Source organism: Brachypodium distachyon, chromosome 1 (assembly GCF_000005505.3).
Source record: "Brachypodium distachyon strain Bd21 chromosome 1, Brachypodium_distachyon_v3.0, whole genome shotgun sequence".
Classification (NCBI taxonomy): Eukaryota; Viridiplantae; Streptophyta; class Magnoliopsida; order Poales; family Poaceae; genus Brachypodium; species Brachypodium distachyon.
The window spans coordinates 31,373,850-31,391,004 of record NC_016131.3 but is presented as its reverse complement, the minus strand read 5'-3'; the positions used below and the strand labels follow the sequence as shown (position 1 = coordinate 31,391,004).

Genomic DNA, 17,155 nt, shown 5'->3' with positions numbered 1-17,155 from the left:
CTCGCGAGGGGGAGCAGCCGCGACGGTACCCCAATGGCTCGGAATCCCAGCTTGCTTTCCCCGCGGAGGGCCAGTGCTGGCGATTGGAGGCAGACGAGGCTCCATGGGCCATGGTGATTTCGATCGGAACGAGGACGAGTCGTTTCAGTTTTGCCCAATCGTTACCGAGTTTTGTATGTAAAAGCAGGGTGTTTTGCGCAAATGTCGTTTAAGTGCCCGGTCCCAATCCCACTTCGATCTTGCCATACATTCTCGATCCAACACCTCGCAGCGAAAGTTTTCAGGTTTTCACTGGACGAGAGTTTTCGCTGGATATTTGGGTCGGTTCTTACTCAAACACACACCGGAAAACCGAGCCTGCACGCCAGGAGGATTCCATGCGATTTAACCTGATGTACGTCGCGTCGCCGGCTGGCTAACAACCGATCGATGCACCACCTAGACCCTCCCTGCTTGCAAGCGCGCAAGCACTCGATCATCTCGTGCTTTCCAGTTCCCTCTTCCCGTGTTCCTACGGAGCACACGGTTTACAAGTGATCTCCAGTTAGCCGCGACGCGTAAAAGGCTATCGCGCGCCGCTGTTGACAAAAAGGGCTCTACTGTCCGGAAATGCGGTGCCGCACTGCCTGCCGCGTTTCGTCGCGGAACAGGGCCAAAACAGGGGAAACCGAGGAATATCTGAATCTGAACAACAAACAAGGCGTGCAGAGGGAAGGAAGAAATCCCGTGTATAGCCAGTAGTACAACTACTGCGCGGTCTACGCATGATACATATCCAAACAACGTGCGGCGATGCGTTCGGTTTTGTGACTCCGCCGCGTCAGCGCCAACGCTTCGACCCGATCGAGCCCGTGGTTTCCGATGGGTTAGCTTCCGCTTCGGCCTTCGGGGACTTTGCGGCTTGGACACCTGGGGAGGCGGTGTTTCTGCAAACCAGTGGGCTGGTTTGCGGGGTTTTCTTGGGGGAGAGGCCAGGCGATTCGGTGGAAATGTTCTGCCAAGTTGACTTCGAACGATAACTACGAGTATGTTTTTTCCGGGTTGACAATCCGAAATAAGAAAGCTTTGCGAGCTTGGCTGGCTTTAGAATAACAAACGTTCGCCGGCTTGAAGATAGATGGGTGATGAGTCAAGTGACGTTCGCAATTCACTGTTCCCCGGATGGGTTGTACTTGTTGTACGGCTTTGTTTCCTGAACGTAATGTCTACGCGCATGTGTTGTTTTCACGAAGGAGGAAGGATATTGCTTCGGATAAAGAGAGAGAACCGAGTCAACCGAACACCAGTACACAATAGATACAACAACGAGGGAGCGAAATGAAAATACACATTCCCATGGTCTATATATGCGTCCTTTCTCCGTCCCCTGGTCTCCACACACAAAATCCAACCCATCGATCAATTTCTACAACAAACGTTAATGGGATCAGGCCTCTCTCGCACTCACCGGAGGAGCAGCGTCTCGCCTCAGCAGCAGCAGCACTCGGCGCGGGTCATCGCCGCCGACAGCTCGCTGCGAGAGTTCCCCGCCTCCTCCTCCTCCTCCTCCTCCTCCTCCCCCGTCAGCGTCTCCGACGTCCTCGGCGGCAATGCCGCAGCCGGCCTGTTCTTCCTGTGCAGCTCCGACGCGCTCTACTTCGACGCGGAGGTGCCGGCGCTCGAGGGCGGCGAGCTGCTCCGGCCGGGCCAGATCTACTTCGTGCTCCCCAAGGCGATGCTGGGCCGGCCCATGTCGAGCGCAGACATGGCCGCCATGGCCGTGCGAGCCAGCGAGGCGCTCGCGGCCAGAGCGCGCGCACGGCGTGGGCGCGGCGCCAGGAAGGCCGTGCGCGTCACGCCGGTGCTGCTCGGGGGCGAGGAGGGCCGGGTCAACGAGAAGCTGAACGAGCGAACGCTCGGGGAGTCTGTGAGAGCCGTCACAGCCGTGGATGGTCCGCCGGGGCAGGCTGCACGGTCGCCGGTGAAGAGAGCGCTTAGCTCCATCGCAGAGGATTGAGGACGAGTGGCAAAATGGCATAAGAAACATTCGTGTGTTTTCTTTGTGTCCTTTTTATTGGCCATTTTTTTGAAGTGGTGTTGAAGAGATTAGAAGGTGCGGAAGAGATGAAAAAAGATTAGTACGGTAGATAAACGTGCGTGTTGTTCTGTTGGTTGATCTGCCTTCGTACAGTTGTATATTTCGGCCCGGTTGGAAATGAAATGTAGTTAGTACTTAAATGATTTGTTTATGGCTGTCCTCTTACTTTGTGTTCGTCTAACGGTCAAAGAAAGCATGGTTTGGTTCATGTCATAACGTATTCAGTTGACCATGGCACATTCGCACGTTCATTTTTTTCCTTTTTTTTACAGTTGTGCCAATTGCCTCAAACTCATGTTGTGCATGGGAGACTTTAGAAAGTGATTTTCAAAAGAAAAGGAAAAGTTGAGGCATCGGGCACCTGGTGTCTAATTTTGTGCAGTACTGCTAGCTTGAGGCTGAACAGGCACGAGCATCCCACTCTCGCCGACACTATTACTAAAAGCAACCAACCGAAAGTTGTAAAAAAGAGCTCCGTGATCGCAGTACCAGTCTTCAACATGCCACAGATACATCGTGTACACCAGCTACATCGACCTGTGAAGCTGGCCGTACGTGCCGAAGACCGGGTCGAAGCAAGCAAGCAAGCACGGACCCACAACCACAGGATGCACGCACGGCGTTTGTTCCGGAAGCCCCTGGCTTAAAGCGTTGACCGGATGCACCGTACGACGAAGAACGGTCAGCGGTCCAGCGTACACAAGGCCGGTACGATGCGTACGGTACTGGTCCCCGTTTCCGCATGCAGGAAGACCTGGTCAAAACCGGAGCCCTGCCCTGCCCGTGGGAATGGATGCTCGTGCCAAAAGCCCATTCAGCCTAGCTCGTGCCAGAGTACACAAGTAAAACTAGGACGAGTCATAGTTCCTCCTAATCGCTTGCGATGCGGGCGGGCGGGGGCTGTCGTGGTTCCTCAGCTCTGCACGTCGTCCGGTAAGGCGGCGCCGCCTCGAGCCCAAGACTTCTTGTTTACATCGGCCGTCTGCGCGCAGTGCGTGCATACCACAGGCCCAGTTATTGATGTTACTGCCCCTTCTTTCGTTGAGGAGCGCCACGTACGCAGTAGCGCATTGGAGAAACCGATCGGAAACATTTCTATGCATATACGTTCGGTTTGATTCCATCTCGTAGGCACCGCCGCCAAAAAATCTGGAATCTTAGCTAGTCTCGCTCTCCGGCCGTTACGACGCGCTCTGTATATTCATTTTCGATCGTCTTGGTCTTGATTGGTCCCCGGTCCCGAGTCATGGCGTCGGCGGCGGAGACACAAATGGCGCGCTCTGCCTCTGCTCTGGGCGGCGGCGGCGAAGAGGCCTCGGAAGAGGAGGAGCTGCTCTGGGCGGCGCTGGAGCGGCTGCCCTTGCCAGAGCGCGCCCGGCACGCGGTCGTGAGGCTCGAGGACGGGACCAGGGAGGTGGCCGATGTCCGCCGCATCGGGCCGGGGGAGCGCCGGGCCCTGCTGGGCCGGCTCCTGCGGAACGGCGACCACGAGGACAACGCGCGATTCTTGCTCAAGATCAAGGACCGCATCGACCGGTATGTATGCATACGTGCGAGAGTAGCCGCTCTGCTCGATTTCTCTTCGTGTAGTAGTTTTTCTCTGCTCCGGTCATGGTCCCGGTGTCGCGTTGATTTATTTGGACGAAGGCTGAGTAAACTAGCGCAGAGCAGCGGTGAGCTATGTCGTGACCCTAGTAGCATAGTTGCTCGGACCCACCGATCGGAATTAACTAGCCGGTGACCCGCGCAGATTGCACGGCTAGATTTATATAATGTAATATTCTATGTTTTCGTTCTCATTCATTTTGTATTTACTTTAGACCTAGTGTATTTGGAACAGTTCACTTTTTTTTTGGAAAATTTGTTTCTTTATTACTATTTTTGCCTACCAAAATACATAGTTCTTTAGTCATTTTTGTTATATCTTTGGAATGATAAGACCAAATGTTCTGAATGCTTATATGAGTTTAAATTCATAACATGATATATTGTAGATTAGATACTCATTACATGTTTTACTAGGAGAGTTTGTTTTATTAACATCGTGTGCAATATAAAAGTATTGATCTTATATTGTAACATATGTGTTTTTAGTTGTGTTTCAATTTGCATGTCAAATTTTTAGTTTAGATATTTAAAAAGTTTCATTTCAGACATTGATTATAGACATTTAGATTTTAATGTATAATGCATAATGCTGTAATTTTTACCTACCCAATTTGTATCTATTAGTCCCATCATCCAATGGTCTTTATTTCGTCATATTGTCTCTATTTTTTGTTGTTGCTTTCAGCAGCCGATAGCGATAGATGTTTGACTTTAGGTGTCTAATTTGCAATCATGGGTTTGGGTGCGCCTATGGTAAATTGGCTTCTAGCTTGCGTTTTCTTGCAAGGATGCTACTACCGGACGGCAGATGTTGACGTATACACGGAATTGGTGATGGTGCATATGTAGATGTATGGAAGCCGAATCTATTAGCTAGTAATGTTTTTTCATCCGATACACATAGCATTTACGCCATGTTTCTTCTTTTCCTATTTCATTTTCAAGATCTGTCCACATTCAATATCAAGTCATTTTACTAAACATCTCATATGAGGTATGATTCGCATGGCAGAACATCACCGACAGTTGGAGTAGTTGGTTCCAGCTTGTCTTTTCGCTCTAGTCTTAAGGTGTCAAACATATGATAAATTTGCATAATTTCCAATTCTCCTCTTTTTTTTCATCGTAGTTGTTGTATGTCATTTTTTTAATTGATTCAGATTCGAAATATGGGTTTGTTTGCTTTGCACTTGGTTTCACGACTACAACCTAAAAGCCCGTACTAGCACCCGATAAGGTCGATCCGAATATGGTGTTACGCCTGGCTCTGGATAGTACATTTTCTGCTTGTATCCATCGGGTTTTCTATTTTTGCCACTAAAATCTGAAATCAATAGCAGATATATTTTTGCCTACGTGGACGAATGTGTGCCTTCTGTTTTTTAACTGATTTTATTCTGAGCCGTAGGATAACTTTGAAACAATTTACACGTCTTAGAATTTTTAATTGGATATATTTGACCCAAATCATACCGAACAGCAAGCAGAGCCACAAATCTCTCTGCTCCGGTGCCTCCCAGCAGCCCATATCCTCGATCCCTCGTATCCTTTCCTTCTCTGGTCGTAGTTGCATCTCATGTGGCTAATATTTTTATTGGCCAGAGTTCCCTTCGTGTCCAGATAGAGTTTTTTTATTGCCTTACGGTTCTGTTCCGGTTTGGTTTTTCATACCTTAATACAATCAGATTACATTTCTGTAGTCCTTACCAATCGGGGGAGAGTAAGGTTTTTTTTGTTTGTATAATTGCGTTCAAGTGATTTATTCTCAGCCGTCCGATAACTTTGAAACAATCTACAACATAGAATTTATGCTACTTTAATTAGATATTAGATTGATGCGCTGGGGAATTTCCTTGTAGTCATCAATTCATCTCCGGACCGTTAGTCTGTTTGAGACAGCTCTAAGCAACCAAACACAATGATCTAAATGTGTGTTCTAACACGCTAAGCAGCATTTTTACTCTTGCAGATCATCTACTTCCTCGGTCGCAAACAAATGAATATGATCCATCTACGTGAATTTGTATAAGATTCTATACAAATCCACGTCACTTATTTTGGGACGGAGGAAGTAGTTTTCCTGGGAAAATAAAAATCAAAACCTTCTGGTTTTAACATCTTCAGATATGTGGAGAGACAAATTTTATTAAGAAAGATGCCCGAAGACATGGTCAAAAAGTCGACTTACAAAGCTAAGCATACAAAGTGGCCACCGCGGCAACCGCTGTATCCAATGTTGTGCACGTTGTGAGGGCCATAAGGGCTTGTGATTCCCTGGGGTGGTTTTGGATGAGGTGTACACAGACGGAATCTTGGAGTCGGTGGTCGTCGGGGTCTTTGGCTAGCTAGAATCGCTCAACTATAGGGCGTCAATGTGTTTGTATTCAATGGATCATATTCTTGGACAGCTTCCCTCAATTGGCAATCCTAATCCGTAATACGGGTTGTGAAGATAGATGGTTTTAGGCCAAAGCCTTGACCTGAACATCGTTTTTTGTCCTTGGAGACGTTGTTATGAAACCCAATGCCTCTCACTCTCGTGTACGTTGGATCTTTGGCTAAAAACGGTTGTCTCCTCCTTAGAGGCCGACTTTGACCAACGACGGTGCCTAACATTTTGTGATGTGAAGTTGGTTTGAGATGGTCGGTTGTTGTGACTTCGAGCAGCAAAGCCTCGCCATTGCAGGCTGCGCTGGTCATGAGGAGTCCCATTGTTCTTTTGATGTGGTGGACGCTTGCGGAGGTCGTCGAAATGTGTCCTCTAAGGGGCTTTGTCTTTTGTTCTTTTGGTGTGGTAGAGGCTCGCGGAGGTCCTCAAAATGTGTCATCTAAGAGCGTGTTTTGTCTTTTGTCCTTGGTGTGGTCTCGGTGTGTGACGTCGTTGCTCGGCCCCCTCACATAAGTGTTGTGTTGTAGTTGGTTTTGCGTGTGGCTCTTCGACTTGCCCGATGACACACGAGGTATGGTGGTCTAGCCTCGGTTAGGCGTTGCTCTTTGCCTTCATTGATGACACAACGGTGTCACGACGTTGGCTTGGTGGCGCGTGACTTTTCGACTATGCTAGCGGCACAGGAGGTGTCGTGGCACGGTCTCGGTTGCATGTTGTTCTTTCACTTCTTCCATGCAACAATTTCTTGGTGTGGGCTCAACTCTTCAATTGTATTGGAAAGTTTTTATACTAATACTTCAATTCTCCTACTAGACACCCAGTGGCGGAGCCAGGATGTCATGATGACCATGGCTGATATTCATAGTAGTTTAAAAAGCACATGCCAAGTTCAAAATGCTCTAAAATTACCAAAAGGAAACTATTCACGCCCCGCTGCCTGAGGCCTGTCTCCACCCATGTAGACATCTATTTTCTCGGGTTCATAATTAGTGCCTTAGACTGTAGTGCTGGCTCATAATAAATAGGTCTCGGCCCTGTAGAAACCTATTTTCTCATGTTCATAATTAGTGTCTCAAGTTGTGCTACGAGCTCGCTAAAAAAATAGGTCTCCCCGAAACAAAAAACTTTGCGACAACGATTTGAAGATCCCCCTCAACAAACGTCCGCCGGATCGTTCTCTCTCCTTCACCCGCCCCAAAAACCATTTTGTTTCTGTTGTCACCAGACTCAAACCCTCGAGGAGACCATGGAGCATGACCCGCGCCGCCGTTCCACCGTGTGCCAGGGTCCCTCCCCAGCTCCCCTACCTGGCGGCGGCCTCCAAGTCGTTGCGGCTCGCCCGGCCGAGGCGTGCGTCCATACCCTGGTCGCGACCCCGTCCCCGCAACCCCGATCCGGTCATGGCGTCGTCGATCTTCCACCTGACCAGTGCAGCAACCCACTCGGGCTTCGATGGCTACCTCAAGCGCCGGCAAGTTTCAGCGGCGCTCTCTGCCTCGTTAGCCCCTTCGGCATTCTGGTTTCGGGTCCACGAAAAATGCAGATTCGAGCAAAGAGCAGTTCATGAAATACTGAAATACTATGCAAGAAAGGTTGCCACCATGCCACCAGATGGTGGTTTACGATGTTAGGTACATGTTAGGCACAGAATTAATGTGCTGTCCGTAACTTATGACAAATTTATTGGTCTGGTTCCTAATTAGAAGCTGCAGCGACAATATCATGAAGATCTGCCTACTTTTTACTCTCCCCCTCTTAAAAAGAAACTTTAAAACTTTGCAGTCCCCTTGCAACAGTCGATCCGAAGTAACATATGTCAACTCTGCTTGGAATTATTGAAGTACAGTTCAATTGTTCTGTATATTTGGATAAGCTCTCATTTGAATGAATCCAACCAAACATCTAGAAAAACAGTCTTAGTATTTTAGTAAACTTAAGTCTAGCCAAAGGAACCCTGGGATGCAAGCTGGGGTAAACTGGGGTAGAGGCTGTGCAGCAGTTTGGCTCAAGTTGAGAAGGAAACAAGGGTTTGGTGTAGGTAAAATTAGTTGGGTTCAAGGAGAGGCACAAAATCATCTATACAGGAATCTATTAGGAAATCCAGAGTTTCTATTCCAGTAAAACACCTTATACCCAAAGGAGTGCCAGAATGGCATGTTTTAGAGTTTATCGAGTTTTGCTGTCATTGTGGTAAGTTTACAAAGCTCTCTGTATCTTTTCTATAGAGTTGGCATCATTCAACCAACAATTGAGGTGCGCTTCGAGCACCTAAAGGCAGATGCGGAAGTTTGTGTTGGGAACAGAGGACTGCCGACCATTATGAACTCAGTAAACAACATTTTTGAGGTATTCTTCTTTTTTCATGTAATAATGGACTGTACCAGTCCTGAATTTCTTTTGGAGTATATGGTTTGAGACTTATAGACTTATTGGTCAGGAAGCTGCAAATGCTCTGCACATACTGCCAAGCACTAAGCAGACGATGCCAATCCTCCATGGCATCAGTGGCATTATCAAACCTTGTAGGTACAATTGAGTGGATGTGTGCTTTCCGAGTTCAGGTTTTTTGTTGTTGCCATTGTGTGTTTTATTTGTTAATTTCAGTTGTCATTGTACAGAATGACACTGCTTCTAGGCCCACCAGGATCAGGAAAGACAACTTTGCTGCTTGCATTGGCTGGGAGGCTTGGCAATGATCTTCAGGTATTCAAGTAGCGCAGTCACTTTTCATGCTCTAATTTTTTTATTAACAAAATGCATGATAGCCGAGTTTAGTTCAGTATAAAAGAGTCCTTACTAAGTCACCACAGGTATATATATGAAACACTGTGGTCAAGTCTGCTAGGTATCTGCTTTCCGCTTTTTTTACAGGAAAACTGTATGGGAGACCCTGACAGTAAAATTTTATTAATAAAGAAAAATATGTACAAGGGAACTGTACAAGATTGGGGAATATACACACTAGAGGGGTGGGTGGGAGATCCATCCAGGAGACTATACAATTGGCTAGGTCTGGCTTAAGTCTAAAAAAAAGAAGAAACCGATCTCCTTCGAAAAGCAGACGCCAAGAATGAATGCCAATTGGCTAGGACTAATCCCATTTTCCTATTGCGCTGCTTCCAAATCTGCCAAGCTGCCGTCATGGCAGTTTATCTGAAGAATGGCTTGCCGAAGCTTGATTTCGCACTGGCCATGAGGGCATTGAGGTCATAATGATAGCCAAAATGAATGCCAATTGGGGACCAGCACACTCTGCTGAAGGGGCAAAGTTAAATTGTCCAATCTGCTTTCTGCTGCATCCACTATTCTTCTACCTCCAGGTTTGTTGAGAATTACAATCACACCTCAAATCTCCTTTCTTTTTCCTTTGCAGGTTTCAGGCAAAGTCACTTATAATGGGCATGAAATGGATGCTTTTGTGCCCGAGAGGACGGCCGCATATATAAGCCAGCATGACCTTCACATAGGAGAGATGACTGTTCGTGAGACGCTCGCTTTCTCTGCAAGGTGCCAAGGAGTTGGACATTTATACGGTATAAGCACCTGTTTAGCTCTCAGAATTACAAATATTGCATCTAACTACAAATTCCTTGATTGATTTTGATTTTCTTTTCCGGTTAATCAGATTTGCTTCTTGAGTTGTTAAGACGAGAGGAAGCATCCAACATCAAGCCTGATGCTGACATTGATGTTTTTATGAAGGTGCCTTGCATTCGTCATACATAAATCAGGAAACAATTAAATATGCCTTGCAATTATCATGTCAACTAATCATAAGAACTTACATTTAAAATGCTCATATCAGGCAGCTGCATTGGGAGGGCAAGAAGCCAATATGGTCATTGAGTACATACTAAAGGTACATACATCCTGAAGATTGGGGAGTACATGTGGCTTGCATGGCCTGAAGCTGACTTGCTCTAAATAAGTAAAAAATATTACCTACCCTTGTTGTAGATATTGGGACTAGAAGTATGTGCAGACACAATGGTAGGGGATGAGATGTTCAGGGGTATATCTGGTGGACAGCGGAAACGTGTTACCACAGGTACAAGCACACGCATTGACATTTAACGCTCGGTAGATTTTTGGCTTTTTGAAGTTCTCTTACCTGTCGAAGACATGCTCAATGCAAGATTTTACCTTGGCACGTCCTGTAGGTGAGATATTGGTTGGATCAGCAAGAGCACTATTCATGGATGATATCTCCACAGGCCTTGACAGCTCAACAACATTCCAAATCATAAACTTCCTCAGGCAGGCCATCCACATCCTAAGCGGGACAGCAGTCATCTCCTTGCTACAACCTGCACCTGAGACGTACAACTTGTTTGATGACATCATACTCCTCTCGGACGGGCAGGTCGTGTACCATGGGCCCTGCAAGGACGTGCTCGACTTCTTTGAGTCCATGGGATTCAAATGCCCTGAGAGGAAGGGTGTCGCCGACTTCTTGCAAGAAGTAGGCACACTTGAATTATATCGTTGGTGCTTACATTTTTGTATATTTCTTAATTACATTTGTATGTGGAAATTTGTTTCACAAGGTAATGTCAAGAAAAGATCAGAAGCAGTACTGGGCATGGCATAACCAGCTCTACCAGTATGTAACGGTAAAGGAATTTGCTGAGGCATTTCATTTATTCCATGTCGGCCAAACCATGGCAAATGAAATTGCGGTGCAGTTTGACAAGAGCACAAGCCATCCTTTAGCACTGACTACCTCAAAGTATGGTGTAAGCACAAAAGAGCTGCTGAAAGCCAATGTTGACCGGGAGTTTCTGCTCATGAAGAGGAACTCATTCTTTTATGTGTTCAGAATTGTACAGGTATTTGGTTCCTGAAGTTTAGATCGGACTAGATTCATTTTATGAGATTTTGAGAAGAGCTGATCTGTGCTGATTGTTGAAATGACAGTTAGTTCTATTGGAAAAGGTTGATATATTGCATTTATTACTTAATAAATTTTCCATGATCTCCTCTTGTTCCTCTGGCAGTGCAGCTGATCCTGTTGTCGGTCATCGAGATGACGTTATTCTTCCGTACAGAGATGCACCGCGATTCTGTGGCAGATGGAGGCATCTACATGGGTGCACTCTTCTTTACTACGATCATGATCATGTTCAACGGTTTTTCGGAGCTACCGCTCACCATTTTTAAGCTCCCGGTTTTTTTCAAGCAAAGGGATCTGCTCTTCTGTCCTGCATGGACATACACTGTACCCTCTTGGATTCTCAAGATCCCCATCACATTTGTCGAGGTTGGCGGGTTTGTTTTTGTAACCTATTATGTCATTGGATTTGATCCAGATGTAATCAGGTGAGGTTTGTTAATATGTCCTATTTTTGTTGATGTGCCTAATCACTCATAACAGTTCTATATCAACTAGAAAGACAAGTCCCCATGCAGTTAAGCAGCTTGTCTCTGTAAGCCAGTGCATATAATTCAATATTTCAGTACTTTCACTTAATCTGTTGATTCTGAACCACATCCACAATGGTGTCGAGACAATATTCATGTATGCTCTTATTGTAAATCAAAATTAGCATGAAGTAATTCTGCATTATCTTATTAAAGTCTGAAAGTTTGTGCAAATCAGGTGTTGAAGGGCTCATTTACTAATATAGGTATAATTTGACCAGATCACATAACAAAGATAGCATCAGGTGCAAAAATCTGTTCGGGGTCCTCTGCATTATTTGATCTAAAGGATTTTTGTCGTGATAATTATAGGTTTAACATCAGCAATCATCATGGGATTTTTTAGCCCTCCAAAGGGATGCACCACCTTTATACTCATCAGTTGTTGATAAATCTATGGATATTGTGATGGACTAAAAATGGTCTCCCTATCTGTAGGCTTTTCAAGCAATATTTGCTTTTCTTAGCAGCCAATCAGATGGCATCTTCACTCTTCAGGTTCATTGCTGGCGCAGCAAGAAACATGATTGTTGCATATGTCTTTGGATCATTTGCGTTGCTAGTCTTTATGCTTTTGGGTGGATTTGTCCTGTCAAGAGGTAAATATAAGCCTTCTCTTGTTTCTTGTTGGACCAGCTGAATTCAAACTGCAGCATTTGCCACTAAAGTTTCTCGTTTCTTTCTTCACCTCCAGATAGCGTGACGAAATGGTGGATTTGGGGATACTGGATCTCTCCACTGATGTATGCACAGAATGCAGCATCGGTGAATGAGTTCTTGGGGCATAGCTGGCAGAAGGTGTTGCCAGGTTCGGTGGAGCCCCTTGGTGTGCTAGTCCTCAAATCCCGTGGAGTATTTCCAGAGGCTATGTGGTATTGGTTTGGATTTGGCATGCTGCTTGGATTCACTATGCTCTTCAACTCTCTCTTCACTTTCTGCCTTGCATATCTCAAGCGTGAGTACAGTTCCTGTCCTGGTTCACTTTTTATTCTAGCAAGAAGTAATTTCATTTTTTTCAAAGGATATGATGAAAATAACCTATTGTCGATTACCAAGTGATTGAAGGGCATTACCAAAGTCTGCACTATTAGCAGTTACACTGGTTGCCTACTCAACCCACCAACTAGCTCAACACCTTTCCTGAGAAAAATTTCTCCTTTTGTTTTACAGCGTATGGTCACTCCTATCCATCAGTATCAGAAGAGGTGCTGTCGGAGAAGCATGCAAACCTGATTGGCAGTGCTCATCAGGCAAGTGGCAGCTACAACGGAACAGAGTCATCTATTGTTGATCCTAATTCTATGCCTGCGCGAAAGGGAATGATTCTCCCCTTCGTTCCACTCTCTCTTAGTTTCAACAATATACAATACTCCGTTGAGATCCCATGGGTAAGTTGTCATGCGATGAATGCACAAAGGGTGGGACTTGTTGCACTGTCATTATTCATTATAAGCTCACAAGCTTGATGCAAAACTTTAGGAAATGAAAGCACAAGTGCTGGAAGATAAGCTGGAGCTCCTAAGGGGTGTCAGCGGGTATTTTAGGCCAGGAGTGCTGACCACACTGATGGGCATTAGTGGTGCTGGCAAGACAACTCTAATGGATGTGTTGGCTGGAAGAAAGACCAGTGGATACGTCAAGGGAAACATCAGCCTTTCTGGCTATCCTAAGAAGCAAGAGACGTTTGCGCGCATTTTGGGGTACTGTGAGCAAAATGATATCCACTCTCCACATGTGACGGTGTATGAATCGCTATTGTTTTCAGCGTGGCTCCGACTAGCAGAGGATGTGGACTCAAATATAAGAAAGGTCAGTTAAGTAGGATATGTCCAAACTTCTAGTCATTCACTCATTTGTTGGCTGAAATGTTGTGACTCGTGAGTGCAGATGTTCATTGAGGAGGTGATGGCGCTTGTGGAGCTGTCACCGATGAGAAATGCTTTGGTTGGACTGCCTGGAGTGAATGGCCTGTCAACCGAGCAGAGGAAAAGGCTGACTATTTCTGTGGAGCTTGTTGCAAACCCTTCAATCATTTTTATGGATGAACCAACATCAGGACTTGATGCCCGAGCAGCAGCAATTGTCATGAGGACAATAAGAAACACTGTTGATACTGGTCGAACTGTGGTGTGCACAATTCATCAGCCTAGCATCGACGTATTTGAAGCTTTTGATGAGGTGAATACGATGTTACCTCAGAGTACCTAGAAAAATTCTTTAGACATGGCTCATTCATTTACAATCTTTATAGCTATTTTCTGGACCAGATCAAATTTGGTCAAAGTTGCATGCTTTTTTTAAAACTAACAATAGAGGGGAGTCCAGTTGACCAAGCAAGCATGCTAGTGCAATAAAGTTGTAAAAGGAATCGGGAAGGACTGTGCAGGGGAATATATAGGAAACTAGGGGCAAAAGATCATGAGCTTTAGCCTTTAAGACATGACAACTATTACTGGCAATTATTCCTTTACTAATTGTGATGCTAGGAATCCTGAAATTTGTGATTTTATTCATACAGCTTTTCCTGCTGAAGAAAGGTGGGGAAGAGATCTATGTAGGTCCACTGGGCCGTCATTCTTCAGAACTGATCAAGTACTTCGAGGTAAACTAGTAAATTACGAGAATACAAATCTTCTCTTAATTCTGTAGCTGATGCAGTTTGATTCTGTTCAGGCAATTGAAGGAGTCAGCAAAATCACAGATGGCTATAATCCAGCAACGTGGATGCTAGAAGTGACAACAGTTTCACAGGAACAGATATTAGGCATTGATTTCAGTGATATATACAAGAAATCTGAACTCTACCTGTGAGTAGCCTACTTCCACCCTTCTAGTCTATACCAATGTAAAAAGCATGAGTTAGGATGGGATGCTTTTCATCCGAGGATACAGTTTGATAGTTTTTCATCCGATGGTTGTGCACAAAACCTAAATGCTCCCGTAATCACTCCTAGCCTCCTAATTGTGTTGAATGTCTTCTATTTACTCCCCAATTTAAATTTTATAAATGAGTGTGCCATTCTTTATTTCGAAAACATTGGCCATGTCCTTATTCAGGAGTTGTACATGTATCTATACCAATATAAAAAAGCACGAGTTAGGATGGGATACTTCATATGAGCCATCTGAGACCATTGGTACAATTTCATATTTTCCAATCCAATGTTTGTGCACATAGATTAAACTATTCCGCGATCACTCCTAGCCTCCTAATTATATTGTATGCCGTATAATTATCATCAACTTAGATAGTATATCTCATAATAATGTTGTCATGATTATATTTTTGTTACCTGATGTTTCTTTATTCAGAAAAAATGTCCTCGTTCTTATTCTGGAGTTGTACACATATTATGCCAATATTAAAAGCACGAGTTAGGACGTCATACTTTTTATTTGAGCCGTCCAAAATCATTAGTACAATTTCATAATTGTCCATTCAATGGTTGTTGACAAAGATTAGATTTTGCCATAAGCACTCAAGTCTCTTAATTGTATGGAGTGCCTCCTACTTATCCTCAATGTAAATCATTGTTTCTCATGCTTGAACAAAAAAATTGCTATTCTTTATTCAGAAAAGTTTGTCACATGGACTCCAAAATTTTCAAACAATATTTTCCATTTCGATGAAACTGTACATGATTGATATGTTCGATTTGATATACTAAACATTCTTAAAGAGCGTTCATGATGAAAAAAATAATTATTATATTTTCCACCTCAACAATTTTCAAGGCTGAAAACATGGAAAAATAAGGAGGAACTATGCTAGAAAATGTTATGAGAACTACCTTTCATGTTTAAATTATTTTTAGGAAAAATGTTTAGTTTATGTTAGTCCAACATGCAAAGAGGTTACTCATAGATTCATAGATCTGACTTTTTTTTAACGTGCTCAACCTTTTATTTCTCCACCTGGCTGCTCCTAGTAAGGCTGCTCCTAGTAATAAATGACCAACCTCAAAGGAATTGATTTCATCAATATTCATTAGCCAACTCGAACCATCTTGAAACTGACTTATCTCCTGATGAAAAGGCATCGCTTGTTGTAATAGCAGTTGTAACTTTATCTTTTACATTTCATAGGAGGAACAAGGCCTTGATACATGGGCTGAGTACTCCACCAGCTGGTTCGGGAGCCCTCTACTTTCCTACCAAGCATTCCAGGTCTTTCTTCACGCAATGCTTGGCTTGCCTTTGGAAGCAGAACCTGTCGTACTGGAGAAATCCCCAGTATAATGCTGTCCGTTTTTTCTCCACATCCATTATAGCCCTACTCTTTGGCACCATATTCTGGGGTCTTGGCACCAAAAGGTAGTCTCTCCACATTGTAATACACAGCAAAGCTAACATGATCCTTGTATTACCTTCAAAGTGGTTCATGATGTTGTGCCTTCTCACCCAGAGAAAAACCACAAGACTTGTTCAATGCAATGGGCTCAATATATGCCACAGTTCTCACTATAGGCGTGCTCAATTCAGCATCAGTTCAGCCAGTGGTGGCTGTCGAGCGAACTACCTTTTACCGGGAAAAAGCAGCTGGCATGTACTCAGCATTCCCATATGCGTTTGGACAGGTGCTTCTACATACTTAAGTAGTACATTTGATGTGTTGAGAGACTATCCTTTTCCTACCGCCTGAAAGTCACTTAATTTAGAAGCTGTGTCGGGCGAATCGGTTGTTTTCTCTCTCTGTAGGTCGTAATCGAGATCCCCTACACATTGGTTCAGTCTGGAATATATGCAGTGATAGCGTATCCCATGATCGGATTCGAGTGGACGGTACCTAAATTCTTCTGGTATCTCTTCTTCATCTACTTTACATTGCTCTACTTCACCTTCTACGGTATGATGGCAGTCGGGGTGACGGAGAACCACACCATAGCATCCATTGTATCATCTTCCTGCTACGCCGTATGGAATCTCTTCTCCGGGTTTGTGATTCCCAGAACTGTGAGTTAACTTCTTATATTTCCTTCCTGCTTTTCGACAACTCGCCCGCCTGGAAAGAAGATTTTCAGATTTAAATGGCTGACATGTGGTGTTTCAACAATTACGTGCATTCAGAAAATTCCTATCTGGTGGAGATGGTACTACTGGCTGTGCCCTGTAGCATGGAGTTTGTACGGGATGGTCGTGTCGCAGTACGGTGATGTGGATGATCCACTCTACGACGGTGTCACCGCCACCACCGTGGCAGGATTTGTCAGCGACTACTTCGGCTTTGAGCACAACAGCTTGATGGTGATTGGTGTAATCGTTGTAGCATTCGGGCTGCTCTTTGCATTCTTGTTCGGTCTTGCAATAATGAAGCTCGATTTTCATAGGAAATGATGTGCGGAACACTTCAAGACGTGTAGTTTGAAATGTTGGCCCGGTCTTTGCTAGGTAGAGTACAGCCCTGACATCCAGTACTTGAGTTCGTTCCTAAAACTTCACATTTGGATCTTGGATGTTCTTTTTCCTTTTAATTGTTATTTTGCTGTTTTGCTGTCTAGTGCTATTTGTTGGAATCCGTACTTGGCCTGCACCTTATTTCTAGACGTGAAGATGACCATGACATGGCTGTCACCTGATAGAGATTGTTTGGTACGAATCGCAAAATTAGGACTGCATGATTCAAACAATAGATGGTGCAAGTCATCACAACTCTAGTACTC

At 44.7% G+C, this 17,155-nt stretch overlaps 2 protein-coding genes across 8 annotated transcripts; both read left to right on the top strand.

Annotated features, from left to right (window-relative positions):
* Positions 1–1,368: 1,368 nt before the first annotated feature.
* Positions 1,369–2,290, top strand: LOC100846791. The gene has a single exon (XM_003563548.4). It carries the CDS (start codon positions 1,421–1,423, stop codon positions 1,994–1,996), a length of 576 nt encoding a protein of 191 aa, XP_003563596.1. The 5' UTR covers positions 1,369–1,420; the 3' UTR covers positions 1,997–2,290.
* Positions 2,291–7,231: 4,941 nt separating this feature from the next.
* Positions 7,232–16,992, top strand: LOC100844426 (ABC transporter G family member 36). 7 transcript variants are annotated; one of them, XR_002964692.1, is made up of 23 exons: positions 7,232–7,545; positions 8,300–8,420; positions 8,516–8,596; positions 8,679–8,777; positions 9,448–9,607; positions 9,700–9,776; positions 9,880–9,933; positions 10,032–10,122; positions 10,235–10,536; positions 10,622–10,903; positions 11,077–11,393; positions 11,934–12,094; positions 12,190–12,450; positions 12,666–12,883; positions 12,975–13,304; positions 13,383–13,673; positions 14,014–14,097; positions 14,169–14,302; positions 15,582–15,809; positions 15,901–16,072; positions 16,194–16,277; positions 16,354–16,448; positions 16,563–16,610. XR_002964692.1 is itself a non-coding variant. In XM_024460929.1 (22 exons), the coding sequence occupies exons 1-22, from the start codon at positions 7,328–7,330 to the stop codon at positions 16,827–16,829; spliced, it is 4,203 nt and encodes a 1,400-aa protein (XP_024316697.1). In that variant the 5' UTR covers positions 7,235–7,327; the 3' UTR covers positions 16,830–16,992. The 7 variants fall into 7 exon arrangements, 6 of the variants coding, with proteins under 6 accessions (XP_024316697.1, XP_024316702.1, XP_024316707.1 ...); XM_024460929.1 differs by having other exon boundaries at positions 7,235–7,545; positions 16,194–16,448; positions 16,563–16,992; XM_024460934.1 differs by having other exon boundaries at positions 7,235–7,545; positions 8,512–8,600; positions 8,693–8,777; positions 16,194–16,448; positions 16,563–16,992.
* Positions 16,993–17,155: the final 163 nt, after the last annotated feature.